Source organism: Lepisosteus platostomus, chromosome 11 (genome assembly GCF_059453375.1).
Source record: "Lepisosteus platostomus isolate fLepPlt1 chromosome 11, fLepPlt1.hap1, whole genome shotgun sequence".
NCBI classification, from domain to species: domain Eukaryota; kingdom Metazoa; phylum Chordata; class Actinopteri; order Semionotiformes; family Lepisosteidae; genus Lepisosteus; species Lepisosteus platostomus.
Window position 1 is genome coordinate 43,427,486 of NC_142621.1, and position 18,928 is coordinate 43,446,413.

Below are 18,928 nucleotides of genomic sequence, written 5' to 3' on the forward strand. Positions count from 1 at the left end.
TAAAAAAAGAGTGTGTAGAACATCTTGACATCTTAGTGTGAGGTTTTTGTAGCCGGTATTATTGTACGTATTTCACTGTCTGGTTTAAATGGAGATGAAAGGATGCTGGAAAGGTAAAGGCAATGAAAGCTGAATTAGTCTCCAGGTCCTATTGATCCATGGGCCTCATTAAAAAGTAGCAGAGGTGTTCAGGATGGACAGGGAAATACGAAGCAGACGACAAAAGTAGAAACTATATAGATGTGTATTTAGAACTGAGAACAGGAGGCACTTCTTTATCCAAAGGATTGCGGGAGTGTGGAAGAAGCTACCCAGCCATGAAAACCAATGCCCTAGCTTCATTCAAGAAACAGCTGGATGAGATCCTTTGACCAATAAGCGCCAAACTACCAAACGAGCCAGATGGGGTGAATGGCCTCCTGTTGTTTGGAACTGTTCTTGTGTTTTTAATTGGTTTCCTAAAAAAAAAGCCATAGCCAATCAACTTTCAGTCTCCTGGAACTGCTAGGCGTTCTCATGTAGAGTAACGTTCTCAGGAGGCGGTGCAGCCAGTGCCTCAGTCTCTCTCTCTTCGCTCCACGCAAGACGCCCCTTGGCCTCTCGGACCGGGCTGGAGGACAGGCAGCGGTTAAACACACAGAAATAAAGAAACAAACAAGAGCTGCGCGGTCCCTCCCGATGCCCTTGCCCCGAGAGCCTGAAAAGTGCTTCTTTGTGTCCCGGACAAACGCTTCTCTTGTGTTTTCCGTCTCAGCTAGAAACGTGTTTACAGATGAAATCTCAGCCTCGGCTGGAGAAGCGCGGCAGACAGTGCTGACGGAGGCAGAATGTAGGACCTCAGGGCTGGGCTGGGCGGCCCCTCCCCGCCTGAGATAGCAGCCATCAGACACTGGCAGGCAGCAGCTCTGCGTGTCCCGAGACACAGCTTGGCACTGCCCGCACACACACACACGCACTGTATGTCATCTTAGATGGATTTATTGTCTCTGTGGCAGATGAGGCTGGTTGACAATACGTCCGAATCCCTCTGTCCAGTCCTTAGGGTGAGGAGCAGTTTCCCCACTGTATCCTGCACTGCAGTTGTACAAAAGATGCATAAAGACACAACAGAGCCCAAGATACAAGATTGTGGTCCCCGAGATACTGCAGCACAGCTGTGTAGATTCCTACTGTATGCCAACAGATCTTGTCTTTGCTAAGCTTTAGCCTTGTTGTGCAGCCAACATTGTGCTTGTCTTAATCGAAACCAGACTATTTTCCTATTTTTATTTTTAGTGTGCTCAAAAACTTCACTACTATCACTGGAACTGAAGACACTCTGCTCTCCAGACAGCCAAGAGCCAGTGCTGAGGTACTGGGAAGAGGTTAGAATGGCAGAAAGACAGATCCATTTTCATTCCTTATCTGAGAAATAGATGATAACGGGAGTATGCCAAATTATCTAACAAGGCTCCATCTCTTTGAAGTTGCAGTTCCTACCAGCTGGAGATTCTTAGAAGAAATTGAATATTTGAAGATTATTGGCTTGAAGGGGATTTGACGTTTGTCCGAAGCATGTTTAACGCATGATGGCTTATACAGCAAAAAGATGAATTGGGTAAAAAGTGATCCCAGGACCTTTTCAAACATCTTACCTGCTGTTTGTGTTTCTGAAATGTTCTAATCAGGCCTTGCTGATTGCTTCAAGGCCTGAGTGTACCTGCCTGCTTTCAGTGCTGTCATCCTCTTTCAGAATCATGGATTGCGCTCCCATTTCAGAAGTGTAAATGAGACACAGCAAAACCTCTTCTTTAGTACCCCAGAATGATTAATTTCTGAATCTGGTCTGGAGCTTTGAAAATAGGTTTTGGCCAAATAAGATGAGTATTATTAGTGGCAACTTTCCAACTGTTACTCTCTCTGAACAAAGGACTTCAAAGAAACATAGTCAATCAACTGTGAATGAGTGTAATGCAGTCACGAAAAGAAAACAACTGAAAAGAATTGTAAAAAACTTCAGATTTTGTCATGTGAACCGTTTTCATTTTATGGGAAATCCGGTACATTGATCCAAAGCTCAACTGATTTAGCCCCACCCCCTCTGAAATATGAGATCTCATTCTTAAAAGGATTGGTCAAAGCCATATTACCAGACATCAGAAAAAGGGGAGAATCTGATCTAGAAAAACAGACATTTCTAAAGCGAAATTGATGGATTTTGCCCGAGCCCTCTCAACATCCCAGCTAAATTACAGGACACAAGCTCTGCGCAACGGTATGCTGACACATGGCTCAGGAGAGGACTGCCCCCTGCTGAATGTCGAGCCACCTTGCTCAGAACCCATGGCTGTCATGGGATACTGCAGGACAGGGGAAAGACACAATGACCAACTTTGATAGTCATCTACCTGTACAACATTTTGCTTTGAGAATATTTCCTTTTATCTTTCAAAGTAGATGGTTAGCATAATGGCTGCTCTCTTAACACCTGACACGTGTGCACGAGCCTTCCACGTACCTGAATCAGATTTCTTCGCATATTTCTTGCTCTGCCCACGAATGATCAGGATGAAAACCAGCAGCAGGATAAAGATGAGCCCCACCAGCGCGACCACCACCAGGAACCACCACTCCTCGTAGAAGGGTGCCACCTTCTGGGCTGGAGGCCAAGGATATGATATTGTCAAAAAAGGGAACAGCAAAGACTATTCAGTTTGGTTTTCACGAGTGTTTTGCTGGTTTACACTGTCCACAAACTGAGAGTGAATTCAATGTGCGGGATTACTGAGGCACAAAGTTTGATTTTATCTACGTCTTAGGTAAAGAAAACACAAAAAATCAGTCGGGATTCGAACAGTTTCTACTTCACACTAGCTGTAAAAGGTTAAAAAAGAACAATAAAAAAACAATATCTGACCAGAAATAGAAGGTGAGGGAGCACTGGGTGAACCATAGCCATAGTCGTTGACCCCGATGACCCGGAAATCATAGCTCACTCCTTGTTTCAGTATGTCCATATTGAATGTGTATGATGTAACTTCCTTCGGAATGTCCTTGATGAGGATGTCCCACAATCCCTCATCTGCATACAAAGTAGCAATGGGGTATGTGGTTAGGTAAAAGCCAACAGAAATTGTATCTTAAGGACTAGAGATATTTTATTACTGACACCAGACTACGGAGATGTTAGTATGTAATTCTTCTCACTGAGAAGCTCCCATAAATAAGTATCTTTGGTGCCTGTGACTTTCAATAAAGGTGAGATCTTAACACCTACCAACATTTCTAAAATGTTACATAATCTCTTTTAGATCCTTGATTTTAGGTTTAAAGCTGGAAGATAGCTCCTTCATTTGCATTTCATGTAAACCTGAAAACCACACAGAATGGCTAACCAGCCTGCGGAGTATTGTGATTTCCCATGGGTAGAGTAAATGCAGATCTTGCATTACTGTTCAGTTTACTTTGCAATAAAACGCACTGCGGCTCAACCAAGGTATCATTAAGAATGCAAAGGGCACACACAAGATACACTGGCCAGATAGATCGCTTGCAGGAGATACGATCAGTTCCTGGTTCCAACCTGTCTGATGTGCTGCTGGAAAGGCAGACTGACATAAGGAAAAGCAGACTTGGTAGTAATTCCTCTGGGAGCTATCTGAGTGACACGCAAGCTGAATCTTTTCACTGGCAGGATGCTTGGCTGCTGACAACCTGTCCCGTGTTGTAGTCTCAGCATCTGCACAGCCATGTTTTCCACCCCTTCTTCTGTTCCCAGAAACAGTGCAATCGATCCCCCTCGTCCTCCTCCTGCCCTCTCCCACACTCCCCTGTGTTGATCAGTCAGTGTCAGTCACTGTGATACTTGATTCTTCTATCTTCCCTTGATGTGCCTCGATCGATATTCCATTAAAAGACTTAGAGGAACAATTATGGTACCCTGCTGTTCATCTTCCTGGGTTCTATGGAATGGGATAACTTTGCTTGGAAAGGCTGAGAAATGATTGCCATTATCCAGGCTGCTGCTGGCTTCCCAGCCTCATTGTTTTAAAATAGAACTTGCAAAAACATTCTTGTGTAACAATAATTTTGAAAGACAAGCAGACAACGATTTTCAAAGCAACAGGCTGGAGACAACCTGGTATTTTGACTGGAAGCTTCTGTTTCTCAAATACAGTATATTCACACTACATGCAGACATATAGTTACAATAACTAGAATGAGTTTGACTTTGAAGTTTTATAAAAAAAGAAAGGTTCCAGTCAAGAGGAGGCTCATCTAGCCTGTTTGCTGATTAGTGGTTAATTGATCCAAGCATCTTATCCAGCTGTTTCTTGAAGGAAGCCAAAGAACAGCTCCAAACACACAGTAGCTTGCTCCAGACTCCAACAACCTTTTGAATAAAGTTCCTCCTGTATTCAGTTTTAAATACACTTCCATATATAGAAGTTTCCACTCGTGTTGTGGAAACTGGTCCATGTTTCACTGTTGATTCTGAAGAAGTCAGCTGGGTTGACCTTATCAAAGCCTTCCATAATTCTGAAAACGTGTATCAAGTTTCCTTGTAGCCTCCTCTGCTTCAGTCTAAAAAGGTTCAGCTCCTTCAGCCTGTCAGTGTAGAACGTTTCTTAAAGTCCCAGAATGCATCTTATCGCTCTTCTCGGGACTGATTACAGAGCTGCCAAATCTTTTTTATAAAATCGTGACCGAAATTGTGCACAGTGTTGTAAATGAGGCCTAGCTAGTGCATTACAAAATTGCACACATTTTAAGTTTGACTTCAGCTACATACTATTAACTATTGGTGCCTTCCACCTTAAATCAGCTAATTCACTAAATGCATGATTGTTCAATAAACCTAGAAAAAGTAACTCTTGAAAAAGTATTGTAGTTTAATAGACAATGTTCATGAAACCTATGAAAATGGCGAGCAGCGCTTTGAGAAACACCCTTCTGCCAGGCTTACCTGAGGGTCTGGCCTCGATGACGTAGCGGGTTATGGGGGCTCGCCCAGGGTCCCCATTTGCCCAGTGAAGGGTGAGAGCCGAGCCGTATCGAGAGATAAAGGGCTCCCCTGGGGGGCCAGGGGCTCCTGGGAGAGGGGAGAGAGAGGCAGGGAGAGATGGCTCAGTGTCGCAAATCCAATCCGGAGAAATAAAAACGCCAGATTGCTTCGCTGTCAGAATACAACACTCTTCGTTGACTGGCTCAGAATATGCATCTGTGAGGCTCACCCAACAAAATAAGATTTATTAGCCCTGTCTCAACAGTTTAAAACAGAGTTACGAAATTAAAAATTTAATGATGCCCAGATATCAAACAGATATCCTGTCTGATATGAAACAGAAACTGAATCAGCGAGCCTGTTTCTGTCATTAAATGCTGTGTTAATTCTATCCGCTTTAGCAACACTGTAATTCATCTGTCATGCCAATAAAATCTTTTTGAATTTGAAATTGAAATGTGTGTGGTCTTGTTCTTTATGCTCATTCAAAGGTGTCTCCTGAAAGATTCCCTGCACCCTTGACTGGACACAACACCACCCTAATTTGGAAACCTCACTGGAACTTCTACCACAGCCTCAGAGCCTAGGCTGTTTTGTCTTGTCTGGGGACCGTCTCAACAGGCTGTCATGTCTGCATGTAGACATGGAGGGTTTGTAGGAAGAGGAGCACCTGTACTAACTGGTAGGGGACGAGGGATGGACACAAGAACAGGAAAAAACAGACCTTCTCCAGGCCCGGTGGTGATGTTGGCCTCCACCTCCGGCCCGTAAGCGAAGGTCTTGGCCCGGATGCGGAAGTTATAGGTCACCCCGTCGGCCAGGTCCTTGATCTTCATCCACAGGGGGGCGCTCCCCTTCACGTCCACTGTCACGATCTTACTGACGCCTGGGGGGGAGGGGGAGTGAAGACAGGAGTCGGCACAGGCCACTGAGGACTCTAGATAAACATACTGCATTTAGAGTCGGTCCCATTCATTTAGGATTGCACAGTCATGCATGCACATGTATTACACAACATTACACAATAACCAGGACACCACAATATCCTCATATTTTAAAATGTTCAATTCATCATCCCTCCAAGAAACTACAGGAAATTCTACAGAGTGATGGCTGAGTGAAGCGTATCTACAGCTGGACTGCTTTTTCAACCGAGCTGCCACAACACCAGTATTCAGTACTAATCTCTACACAAGCTGGCTCAGTGTGGGCCTCCTGGGCTATTTCATTTGAAAGGGAGATCTAGTTTTTGCAGATCTGCTGGCCAGAATTTCTAATATGCAGAGATGCAAACACAATGAATCTTGAAGTCTGCACTTTTTAAAGCCACACTCCTCCGGCATTTCTCCCACTTAGCATACTGTATGTCCTTCACTTCTGCTTCACATCAGTTTCACAAGCCTGGAAAACCCCTCAGGTTGGAGGAGTCAGTTCTCCCTTCCATGGGAAATTATTAAGACAGTATATTAACTCTAGCACATCCCATGAGATACAAGAGCATCTTTTCCCTTGAACTTTGGGACACAGAAGGGCTAAGTAGGCCATAACAGCTGCTAATAAAACAGGTCAACTGCTGTAAAAGAAAAGGTCAATTTGACATATTATCTTACATCCTGTGTCCCCTGAGATATGCTTTAATTGATTCAGAATGGTTGCTCAGCAAGAGGCTAGTAGACCTCTCAGAATGCCTGAGTGGTACCAGTGTCTGGGCTACAGAAAGCTCCTCGTTGAAAATAAGACTTGTGATAATTACACTGAGCTGGGGAAAGTGCTTCTGTTCCGAAGTTCACACCATCTGTGCCTTCTGGCGCCCAGAGCAAGGCTTGAAACTGTACACTCAGTTGACCATATGTACAGCAGAGAGTGGCCCCTTTACACTAAAGCCAAAATTTCTATGTGGTTCCTTAAAGGAAAAAAAAAGCACCAGCTCTAACGCAGCTATAATGGGAAGGTGGAACATACCATCTACTGGCGTGCAGGGTTCATAGATGAGCCGGTATCCCTCAATAATGCCATTTGGGTGGACAGGTTCCCCCCAAGACACGTTGACTGAGGTAGTGGTCAGTTCACTGAAGTGGATGAAACTTGGAGCGCTGGGGGCTAAATCAGAGGTTTGTTAGAGACAGCGCCTCAGAGAGACTCTTCCAAATTATGAGCAAAGTCATTGAGGACAGACCTTGCTGTCATGCTGCCAAATGCACCATGCAAGGCATTTTCTACGGAAAGAACACAAACTTCTCAGCACAAACAAGACATCCAAGGCTTCTGTAATCTCAGGTGCAGGTCCGTAAAATCGATAGGCAGTTGAATTTGAAAATGTCTAAATGGCTGTCTGTGACAGCGCTTCATGGAAAGGGCTTAGACAGGGAGGATGGGGCAGAGTTTGAAAACTCCGAGACAGTCTTTAGCAGAAGAGCCAGGGAAGACAGCAGTCGTGTGTTACATCACGGACAGTGTCAGCGCGGAGAGCCGGGGAGAGACACAGAGAAGAGCACAGCAGCACTAAATCAAATGGGAGAGGGCCAAGACCCCAGCTAGCGTTTCCCTTTCACAGTTTCAGCCAGGCCGCACAATGCAGGATTGTTTGTGAGAGCGGAAAGGGGAAAAGTGTTTCTAAAAAATCTGCTGTGTTTTCGCGAGCGGCGAGGCGGCTCTCTGCGTCCAAGAACACAGGCCCCATTGTAAGGGCTGACCCAGAACCTGCCGCCCGCCATCTTCCCCTCTCCTCCGCAAGACTGTCAGAAACTTCCGTGTCTCCGGCTGCTCCGCGCAGACGTGCCAACAAAACTCCAGCAATAGTCTTCCCAGGATCCCCCCCCTCCTCGCTCTCTACTTCATCCCATCCGGAAGCCGTTTCAGAAGTGGAAATCAGAAACACATTGCTCCCAAACTGCGAAGTGGGGCTTTGTTTTCACTTGGGGCAAAAAACAAACCATTTATGTTCTTAGCTCATCCTGCAAACACTGTAAATTAAAGTCTACAGAAACCTCCAAATTTAAGGGGTATGTTGTAATGCGATGGATGAAGCAGCTATAAACACAAGAGCGTCTAAGGCAAACAGCAGTGCTGACTACACCTATAACAAATGGGGAAATTCTTTAACTGACACAGCTGTGCAGTGGTCAGTATTGCTACTTTTCTGCGCTGGGGCCCTGGGTTCAATTCTGGACCTAGGGCGCTAACTGTGTGGAGTATGTTCTCCCAGTGTTGGCCTGGGTTTCCTTTGGGTGCTCTGGTTTCCTCCCACAGTCCAACGACTCATGTTAAGTGAATAATGTAGTTAAGTTCATAATAAGTTAAGTTAATGGCAGGTTAATTGGGTTCTGGGAAAACTGGCGCAGGTGTGAGTGTGCGCATGTCTATGTCCGTGTCTGCCCTGTGATGGACAGGCGTCCGGTCCAGAGTGTACCCTGCCTTGGTGCCTTGCTTGCCAGGATTGACTCTAGCTCCCCAGTGACCCTGAATTGGATAAAGCAGTTAAAAAATGGACGGATGAGTTCTTCAACTGGCCAGACATCCCTTTCATAATGTACAAATCTGGACACGAAATAATATTCTCATAATAATACATTTGCAGGTACTCTCCCCACACACCAGCTCTCAGTGGGGAGGAGAACAGGGTGATGAAGCCAGTTCAGAGATGGGGATTATTAGGAGGCCATGATTGGTAAAGGCCAATGGGACATTTGGTCAGGACACTGTGGATAACACCCTTTAAGGTTCTTATTGTTGTTCATTTTCTTTTCCTTCTGGGTTCTGATAAGCCCTGAGCAGTTTATGCACTCCACTCCCTCACCTGCCTGCTGAGTGCGCCCCCTGGTGGCGGGGCTGCGGGGGCCATCCCCCGCTGCATTGAAGGCCGCCACGCTGATCATGTAGGTGGTGTAGCCCGTCAGGTTCTTCAGCTTCACCCCTCCTTCGGGAAGGAACAGAGTCCGGAGCCGCTCCGTCTGATTCTGCCGCTGGAACTCCCAGAAATAGATCTGGAGCAGGAGAGCAGGTTGGTGGGGGAGAGGACCCGAAGAGTCAGCTGCTGACTGACACCAGAACAGCCCTGAGCTTTCACAGCTCTGCAACCCAGGAGTGGCAATCCGAGGTTTTGCTTAATAAGGTACTGATTAAAATACCAACCCCTTTCCCATCTTCCACTGCAAGGCTGGGTAACACACACCATATTTTGAGACAAAACGAACAAATTGCAGGTTTTTACATAGAACAGAATAATACCTTATATCCCTGGATGTCACCATTCTGAGCCTCCAGAGGGGGCGGGTCCCAGGTGACATCGAGCTGTGTGGCAGTTGCTGATTGGATAGCCACATTCTGGGGCGGGGCAGTAGGAACTGAAAAAAAGGCATCATGGGTTTGATAATTCTGTACTCCCTGGAAATCTATCACTTCTGTGCACTGCAACCATCCCTAGAAACTTCCACATATGAGTAGAGGTAAGTCAAGCATAGCAATTGGCAAGGTCAGAGGTATTCTGCAAGATCCAGCATTGAAAGCATGGAATTGGTGGCTTTTTATATAAGGGAAGATTTTTATGAATCATAACAACATTAAGTGAAGAAACTGTAATCAATATACAAATGCATTAAATTCTTATATAAAAAAACATACAACATAGCTCTTAATGACAAAACACTGAGAAATGTCTATTTAATACTTTATTGAAATACAATAATAAAAATAATAAATGTCTATATACTATTAAGAACGTAAGTGTCTGGAGAGAATGGATTCTCATTTTATGTTAAACTTAACAAAATCCACAACAGTTCAGGCTTGGAGCTAGAATCTGACAACTACCTAAAGCAGACATGATTTAGATCTTTAACAATAGTATTATGTTTATGAAACTCGTCATCATCTTCATTAGACACTAAATGTCATGTTCAGTTCAATATCGAGAACACGTGACACATAGAACAAGCAGCAGAATAGGCCCAAGCAGTCAGTGTTGTGTCTGTGCCGGTCAGACTATAGGAGAGTCACCGATGACGTCACACCGGAGCAGACAGGATATCGTAGCTCCTACCACTCACCCGCCTCTCCCACAAACACTTCCTGTGGTGCGCTGGTGGGCCCCTCCCCCACGGCGTTGTAAACACTCAGACGGATCTCGTAGCGCTTGTGTTTGCTCAGGTCTGCGGGACACAACACAGCAACACCCTCAGCCACAGCACAGCAAGCCAGCTCTTCTCTCCATTTCCTTTTAGATGTTAGAAACTCCCAAACCTGACTGCAATATTTTGCCACTACATTGTAACTGCATGCCCATTCTGTTCTTATAATCGGGCGAGTTTGCGTAGGAAAAATTTATCATAACATAACTGCACTAGCTAGGAACATAAATCCTCTTCCTACCCCCATGCCACTTAAACAGTGCAGAAATCCATAGAAAAAGGAAAATGTTTTACAAAATAATGACGTCAACAGAAACATCTTGCTCCACTGACAGTTTTATTTCTAGGGCCTTGTATTTTGACATCATAAAAATAACTGATATGATTTTTACATTTAAATAGATTGGCCTTGTGGTGGTGACACACAGTGCAGACTCCGTTGTACTTTACAGGTGCTGACAGCAAAAGCACCATGTCTGTCACTGACAAGTCACTGTGTTACCAAAGACCATGGTTGACTAATAACCACCTGACCCTGGCAGTGAGTGTGCCGCCAACCTGTGATTTCTTGCAATTAGGGAATTATTTTCCCAGTCGGGAAACATTAACCACTTCAAACATTAACAACAAAATAGAAAAAAACGAACACCAAGTCAACAAAATAGAAAAACCACACCTGTAACTTCAAACAGTCTATCAGAAGAAAACGAAAAGGAACCAGCTGTGGGGTCAGGGGGTGGGTGGGTCACCTTAGCCGTGAAGACACGAGTCAAAACGTGTTCATTGCCAACTGGCGCCTTTTAACCTTCCTACCACTGAAAGAGTAGACAATGAATGTGGGAGGACTTACTGTCCAGCTCGTATTGGGTGAGCGAGGACTCTGTCAGGTTCCTCACGCTGTAGGGCGCTGTGTGGGGCATGGGGAGGGTTGGGGGGCAGCAGTGAGAGAGAGGGAGAGACAGAGGTTAGTGAGTTAGTTCACACCACATTCAGCTGGAGCAGCGCTGTTCCAACCAGTTCAATGGTCAGGACTGATTTTAAAGCAGAGGTTAAGAAAAACAACACAGAACAAGTCCGAAACACAAAACAGGGAACACTGTACAAGGGTACTGACTGCCTGGGCTCCACAGCACGGTGTCAGTCACAGCCAGGGGGTTATAGGGAGTCACTGTAGAGGAGATTGGGTTACGTTTTCATTCAGTTTCAGCAGTAATTCAGACTTTCACTCAAGAGCTGAGACTCAGGAAGGTTTAGAATTTGAGCCCAAGGTTTGGTATGAAAACAAACACACAACCAGAGAGATGATGACTACAAATAAAACACAAACTGCCCCTCCACCCCCACCCCAGGAACTGAAAACGCACACACCTGAAGCAAAGAAAATGACACTTCATCCAAAGACTCCCACCCTCACAAAGAAAGTGTCAAAGAAGGTAGGAGAAAAATGTCACAGGTATAGAAGAGCTAAGAAAAGAGTGTGTCAGGGGTCGCCATCCCTGCTTCTGGAGAGCCTGATACAGTAAGTGTTACAGTCGTCATCTGTTGGCAAGATCTGTAAGCTGCTGATGAATCCAGCACGTAAGCTGTTCTTCTGTCCTTAAGGGCTGAAGAGTTCTTAGATTTCTGTCCTACATTACTTTATTGATCATATTCGTGCACAAGATAAACGGGTCAGCACACCGGACGGGAAAGCCCGGCAAGCGAGCGGGACCCCAGAGGAGAGGGAGCAGGCCGCACTCACAGGTCAGCTCGGCCCAGGTGGCCGTGGGGCCGTTGAAGGTGCGCACGGTGAAGCTGCGGAGCCGCTCGTACAGCAGCTCGCGGTAGTGGATCCGGAAGCCCAGGAGGATGCCGTTGATGTGCTCCTCCGAGGGGGGCTGTGGGGGGGGGGGAGAGGGGAGGACAGGGGTCAAGGAGTGAGTGACATCCCGAGAAGAGTTGACTCTACGGCAGGCCTCTGCGAAACCGTGCTCTAAATACAATCATTCTCGAGAACGAAGATCAAGTAGGAACCAACTAACCTCTTCTGTTAACATAAATGTCTGGACAAAGACATATATGTAAACACGGAATGTTACACAGTATAGGAATATTTTGGTCGCGAATCACAGGATGCTTTACCTAATGTCCAGCCGCCTGAGAAAAAGTCAACTAAACATCTAAAATGGTGACAGCAAACAACAGGTCTGCCTGCCTGAGTTCTTAAACGTGATCTCGTACCCCATCTAAAGTTCAGAAGACATCCGTTTGATTAGCAGGTATATTAAACTGCAAGATCTGTAGGTGCAGGGATAGAGTCCCCAGAATTAACTCCAATGGGTTTCTTAAGTGAAATAACTTGGCAAGCGAAGGTGTTGCAGTTAGAGCTTAGCTTCAACATTTGGCTTGTTACCTGCCAGCGAATCAGCACAGATGTCGTGGTGTGAGGTGTAACAGAGAGGATTACAGGAGCCGCGTCCGGGGCTAAACAGGAAAGGAGACAGGAACAGTTCAGCGTGTGAATCAGGGGTCGGCCCATGGGAATTTTTAGCACGGTCTATCACGTGTTACACACAAATAACTTTACTTAGGGCTGTAGAAGAGGGTAAAACCCAGGAATGAGGGAAACATACTTGTTTCTTGTAGGCATCATAATCAGGTAAACTAGTTTTATGGATCTTCCGTATAGATAACATACTTTTGACTTGATTTGTTCTTTGTTCCAAAGCAATCACAGATATGTTCTGACATGATTCAGTTAAAAAGCCTCAAGGACACAAGATATTTATCAGTGTTTGACGCAGATCAAAATCTTTTGTAAAGATTTTGTAAAGGACATTAGCATTTACATCCAGGGGTTTGTGTACACACTTGTACACATGAGGTAAAGACAAGGAAGATGGGCAGAACTCAGGTGGAACAGTGTGACAGGTCAGGTGTGAGGTCCATGGCCAAAAATGAAAGGGGACACAGTAGAACAAGATTCTTTAATCTCCTGATTAAATCTCCTGAGTGGGATGAGGGGTCAATATCCTCACCGTCCTGCAGTGTGGTGATGGCTTCACTCTCTTCGCTGTACTCGCTATCTCCAATATCATTGGTCGCTTTGACTCTGAACTGGTAGGAAGTGAAGGGCTTCAGTCTGTCAAGGAGGAAGGACAATTGAATACACTCCATCCGATCTGCAGGCTTGACGCAGCTGGTTCAGTTGGGTTCAATCGTGAGAAATACGTATCAATTCTTCATTGATAAGCAATCCCAGAGCTAATAATGAGTGACAAGAGGTATACTGTACGTGTATGGGCTGCTCTTACCTGTTCACAATGTAAGAGGTTGCCTCGTGGCTGACAGAGGCTGAGTGGACAGTCCAGTTCTTGTTAGGGAGCTCTCTCAACTGGACCGTGTAATATCGAACGGGAGAGAGCCCATCGCTGCCTGGTTCCCATGACAACAGCACACTGCGGGCCTGCACGTTTTCCTGCTGGACTGTTGGCCTGCTGGTGGGCTGGGGCCGGGCTGAGAGGGAGAGAGGGGTGGTTACTATGACAGCACAACTACACAAGGCCCAGTGCCTAGCCCAGTCCCTGGACACACAAATACCCTGCATTGCTGGTTGAGTCAAAGCAGGCTTTCCATCAAAATCAATAAATTCTAACAGCCCATTGAATTACGGGTACTATGCTATTTTAGTTGTTTTTTTTTCTGTGCTGTGGCTCTACCATGAATAACAATAAGGGGATAGAAAATAAATGGATGTTCAGCGGCCTAAATGGATCTTTGCTTGTGATTATTGTATGTTTAAGAGATTAGCCATTTAAGTTGAAGTCATTCACTTTAAAGGTCTATAAGAAAACACTTGAAAACACCTCTTCCAGAGCTCTCAGTGATAGAACAAATTCTGAATTAAATGAAAGTAGGAGGTGTGTGCATCAGAGGTCGTAGAAAACAAGCCTATTTCATGTACTGTAGTAAAGACACATTTTAATTTTCTACAAAAACGCACAATTGCTGACAGGCTCTTCAGACAGGGTTTTAGGGGTACCTCTCTTCTCTGTGGTGACCACCAGGGCCTCAGCCACTTCCCCCCAGCCTTTCCTTGTCTGTGCTGTGATGCGGAACACATACACAGACTCGGGTTTCAGTCCGGTCACAGTAAACTGTCGAGTGCTGGGGTTCAGCACTTCCACGGTGGCTGTGTTACTGCTGGTAGAGTTCAGGCGGTAAGTGATCTGGTACGCTAGGAGGGAACAGGAGATGGACATGGTTTCAGTGACATGACACAAGGCCAGATGGCTCTCTCGGGACCTTTACCAGTACCCACACTGGAAACTCACCAAGAATGATGCCGTTAGGCTGGGCAGGCGATTGCCAGATGAGCCTGACAGAGTTTGTCCGCACCTCAGGGAAGAGAATACCCACTGGGGGTCCGGGCACTGAAAGGAAAACGGGAGGTTCACTTCCTTGTGGAAAGGGAGTTTATTTCAGATTAAGATTCAATGGAAAAAAAAACACTACTGTTGTGGATTACTGAATAACGTTTTGTGCTGGATGTTTAACAGCTCACTTTAAGGATGGACAAGCTCAATCAACAACTTCTCTAGTGATCTTGTCAGATCTGTCGAATGGCACTTTTGCTTCTCAGTATGTAAAACCTGCAGAGCATTTCACTATAACTGGCAGGCGTTCTGTGTGTACCATCATCCAGGGTCCTCTCCAGGATTGGGGGTTTGCTGGGGACCCCATCTCCGATCCGGGTGAACGCCAGCACCTGAATCTGGTACAGGACATACTTCCCCAGGCCCGTAAGCTGGACACTTTGTGTGGCATTGCCCTCTACTGTCCAGAACCGCAGGGGTGAATCTGAGTCTTTCTCCTTGTACACCACCTGAGACCGAGAGAGAGAGAGAGAGAGTCACAGCAGTGCATAACACACTACTCAGCCCCAAGGCAGCTGGTGTTTGTGAAACACATAATTATTCTTGCAAGTCTTGGCTGATTTCTGTCTTAGAGGCTCATACTGATAAATGATGCATGTATAACTGTCCATTTCCAAACCGGAGATGTGAGCTGTGAGCTGTGTCATCACCCCAAACCAGTTAATTCTCAGGCAGCATCTGATTACCAAAGTAAAGGCTATATTCAGAAACTCTAGCTATGATTTCACCTGTCTGCTCTCTTAATTAAAACCATGGTGTCATGCAAATGATTTTCTGTTGCTCATTTAAGAATCCCTTAAGGCTGTTTACACCTCTCTTTTTAAATTTGCAACCTTTTTTTTTCTCATTTTCAAAACTTATCATGTGGCAATGTTTTTGTATAAAGGGAACCCTGAATTTTAGGAGAATCCGGGTCCCAGCTGAGAAGAGGAATGAGGCTCGTGGTTTGGTGCCGCACCTTGTATCCAAGAATGAGCCCATTCCGGTCCGGCTCAGGAACCTCGTGCCAGCGGATCAGGATGCTGCTGGAGGTGGTGGCGAAGGCGGTGATGTTGGTTGGGCCGCAGGAGGGGACTGTGGGAAAACGGAAGGAGAACGAAAGGTCTGATGAGGGAATGAGGGAAAAAAATCGCCTTTGTCTAAACACACAGAATACGCTCGCACTGCCAGCTGACGTGATTAATAGCGTCAATGTTGTAAACCTCAAAACTGCTCTCAATGGATTCAGCGGGAATAACCCGGAGGCTCGTAACGTGTGGAGGAGTGGTCGGGCCTGTGGGCTTGTAATTGAAAGGTTGTGGGTTCAATTCCAGGGTGAGGCTGCTTCCTTGAGGACAGCACTTCACTCAGATTGCTCCAGTAAATCACTCAACTGTATGATTGGGAGCATATCTAAGTCACTTTGAATTAAAGCTTCAGCAAAACAAATCCATAATAATTTTCCATGAAGACATTCTGTGCTCCCTTGCACTGAGGAAAGCATTGTTAAGACCCTCTAATGGGCTGTTCCTCTACCTTTTTATGCAAAGGGAAAAAATATTTTAATTCTCGGCCAACATAAGAGGGCAGACCTGTGCATGTACAACCAGCATAACCTTGAGGCAATGAGGCCTGACAATCAGCCTAAGAGCAGGTTTAATAATTGAGCTGACCACCTGCTGTTTGGTTCCACACATACAGGGCAAACACAGTTTCATGAAAATAAAAACGCCAAGAGCAGGCAACGTCCTCCTACACGAAACCAGTAGCCTTGGGGAATTTATCCAAAATAGTAGAACAGCACACAAAACCCTCACATATCCCATGTGTTCCCCATTTCCTGTTCCCTTCCCTGTAATCTGGTCACCATGGACACCAGACAAGCCAGACAGGAGACAGTGGATCCGCTCCAGAGCAAAGATTTGGAGAACAGAAAAAAATACAAGCTCTATAAGACAAGAGCAAAGCTTCTTTTCCAAATGTGCAGTAGTGAATTCTTCATTGTTTTTAACCAGCTGAACTTGGAACTGTCTGGCTTTCATCGGCAGAGATCAAACCATTCTGCTTTCCTCTTCAAACTTTCAGTCTGGCACAGCTGTGATTGTGAGTACAGACAAAAGAGCCTATGGAGAGCAGTTTCCGTTCAGCAAGATGGTTCAACATTCGGGTAGGTGGGCGAGGAAACTATCATTGAATCCACATTGTCACGGCTTCAGACAAAAAGCTGAATGGAGACCATGTGTAAGATTTATATCAAACTGATTTTAAACACCACATATCCTGTCAGACAGCCTACAAGTTTAGTGTTAACAAAAAAATTGAGACATAAAAGAAAATTAAAAATAGTGCAAACAGATTCAGGGCAGAACGATGTTTTACGAGATAAACTGTCCCATTAAATCGTAAACTGTAAATAAAAGTAAATGCTAAAAATAGTTTCAAAGAGTAATGTCTTTTCACAGTGCTGGGAATGAATGATAACCATCAGCAATACTTCAGTCTGGCTACAAAAACAGAGAGTCTATCAGGCTGAATACCACAGAGAAACCTCATATTTTAAAATAATTTTTATGAACTCACACACATGGCAGGTATATTATTTGATATGACTAATGCACAAGATCCCTGTCATTTACCATTGTTTGAATGAATACTCCTGCAGTAGAAATCCTTGTGTGTGTGTGTCTGTGTCTCATATATAAAGGGCTATAGTCAGCTAAGCTTTGAGTGGAAAGAGGTGGAAAGAGACCCCCTAAATATAAGAAGGGTTACAAATGGGAGGAGGCTACTTGGCCCATCTAGCAAATGGCCTATATGGCAATAAAACATAAGAGATGCTCCTATGGTCTCAGCCTTTAAATCAAGGCTCCAGACTTGTTTCTTTAGTTACTGCTTTTCTTAGCCTACAATCTCAGATCCACCACTAAGCATGCATGTGCTGACGACCTGTAATGTTAGAATGCTAATGATAAGACACAGACCCAGGAAACCTCTGCTACTTCACTCAGATAACCCTGATGACAGACTAAGGATAGCAGGATCTCAGCCCTTAGCTTTGCAGAGATTGTCCATGACTGACCATGATTAACGCAGCCCTAATACATCGGTTGGGGGGGTGGCGACCATCAAGCTGGGTATCCCCAGAGGTTTCGTTTCTCCCCCAGGGGGGTTTTCCCCTCCTCCAGGCCCACTCCTGGTCCTGCACAGGCAGCACTGTCAGCTGCTGTGTAATTCTGTGGCTTACTGTTGAGCAGGGCACTATATCAAATACACGCTCGACTTGTTTACCGGACTCCCGGGTTCTGCCGCGGACGGGCTGGCTCCAGGGCCCGGCGCCGATGCCGTTGAGTGCCTGCACCCTCACTTCATACTCTGTCCACTCCTCGAGGTCCTCGATGGTGAACTCCCGCTCCAGCCGGTCCTGGATGACGTGGGTGAGCGCGCGGCCCTGCGCCCCCGTCCGTGAGTACTGCACCCTGTATCCCACGAACTCCGGGTTCCCGTTGTATTCCCACTCTGGCAGAGGCTGGGGACCGAGAAGGCCCAGTGAGAAACACACGACACAGCAAAGCAAAATCATGCGGGGGAATCTTACTCGCTAGGACCCTTTTATTAATTCTGATGCCTGCGTCTTTTACTGCAGCAATTCAGGAGAAGAACCTCGCTCAAGGGTGCAACAGCAGCGTCTCACCTGGGAACTGAACTCAAAATCTTCCAGTTACGACTTCAGAACCATAAAACCACCCCACACTGCAGTCCCAAAGCTGCCTTCAAGAAACAGGTTGCAGTAGTAGAAGTTTCTTTTGATTTTGTAGAGATCGGTGGTTATAATACTTAATAGCTTATACCACCATTGTTTCCTATATCCATTTAGGGGCCAAAGAATTTTTAAAACAGGGGCCATGTATTTAAAGTTTTAAAAAATGTTAAACTGCTTGATTTCCGTCTCAAATTCCACATGCAACTGGATACCAGACAGATGGATTGCTCTGACGCAGACCAAGGGACATCAGAGGAAGAGCGGTGAGACATCTACTGAAGGAACTTACCACCCAGCGCAGCCACAGGCTGGTCTCGCTGGCTGTGCGCAGAGTGACGTTGGCGGGGGCGATGTCCGGGGGGGCCTGCAGGGTTTGGATCTTCCGGGAGGGCTGGCTGGGGGGGCTCGTGCCGACTATGTTCACCTGGCGCATTCGAAACCTGTTGGGGCAAGTGGGGGGAAGGGGGATGTGGAGATCTGACATCTGGCTTCTGGCATCATAACATCCATCTACCTTCATAACTATCAAGTGATATCCAGCAAAACACTGACGTAGCATAACTGTAAACTGGACCACAGGGATCGCTCGTCGTGGGATACAATGAATTCCTCACAACCATACTATCGTATACAATTCTGCTGTGCTGCAGTAATATTACAATAG

The 18,928-nt window shown here is 45.7% G+C and overlaps 1 protein-coding gene across 6 annotated transcripts in view; it reads right to left on the bottom strand.

The window, feature by feature from the left end:
* The window catches only part of sdk2b (sidekick cell adhesion molecule 2b), a 228,598-nt gene that overhangs the window by 19,673 nt on the left and 189,997 nt on the right, over positions 1 to 18,928 (bottom strand). For 3 of the 6 annotated variants that reach the window (XM_088599878.1, XM_088599877.1, XM_088599882.1), the window contains 19 exons: positions 18,554 to 18,704; positions 17,793 to 18,030; positions 15,484 to 15,599; positions 14,785 to 14,974; positions 14,424 to 14,522; positions 14,132 to 14,326; positions 13,404 to 13,605; positions 13,128 to 13,231; positions 12,503 to 12,573; positions 11,852 to 11,987; positions 10,961 to 11,017; positions 10,030 to 10,131; positions 9,212 to 9,327; positions 8,781 to 8,967; positions 6,947 to 7,084; positions 5,709 to 5,921; positions 4,946 to 5,071; positions 2,897 to 3,061; positions 2,498 to 2,638 (listed from right to left, as the gene is read on the bottom strand). In XM_088599878.1, the coding sequence (XP_088456004.1) occupies positions 2,498 to 2,638; positions 2,897 to 3,061; positions 4,946 to 5,071; positions 5,709 to 5,921; positions 6,947 to 7,084; positions 8,781 to 8,967; positions 9,212 to 9,327; positions 10,030 to 10,131; positions 10,961 to 11,017; positions 11,852 to 11,987; positions 12,503 to 12,573; positions 13,128 to 13,231; positions 13,404 to 13,605; positions 14,132 to 14,326; positions 14,424 to 14,522; positions 14,785 to 14,974; positions 15,484 to 15,599; positions 17,793 to 18,030; positions 18,554 to 18,704 (2,747 nt within the window). The remainder of the gene's footprint in view (positions 1 to 2,497; positions 2,639 to 2,896; positions 3,062 to 4,945; positions 5,072 to 5,708; positions 5,922 to 6,946; positions 7,085 to 8,780; positions 8,968 to 9,211; positions 9,328 to 10,029; positions 10,132 to 10,960; positions 11,018 to 11,851; positions 11,988 to 12,502; positions 12,574 to 13,127; positions 13,232 to 13,403; positions 13,606 to 14,131; positions 14,327 to 14,423; positions 14,523 to 14,784; positions 14,975 to 15,483; positions 15,600 to 17,792; positions 18,031 to 18,553; positions 18,705 to 18,928) is intronic. The other 3 variants (XM_088599881.1, XM_088599879.1, XM_088599880.1) reach the window with 2 other exon arrangements.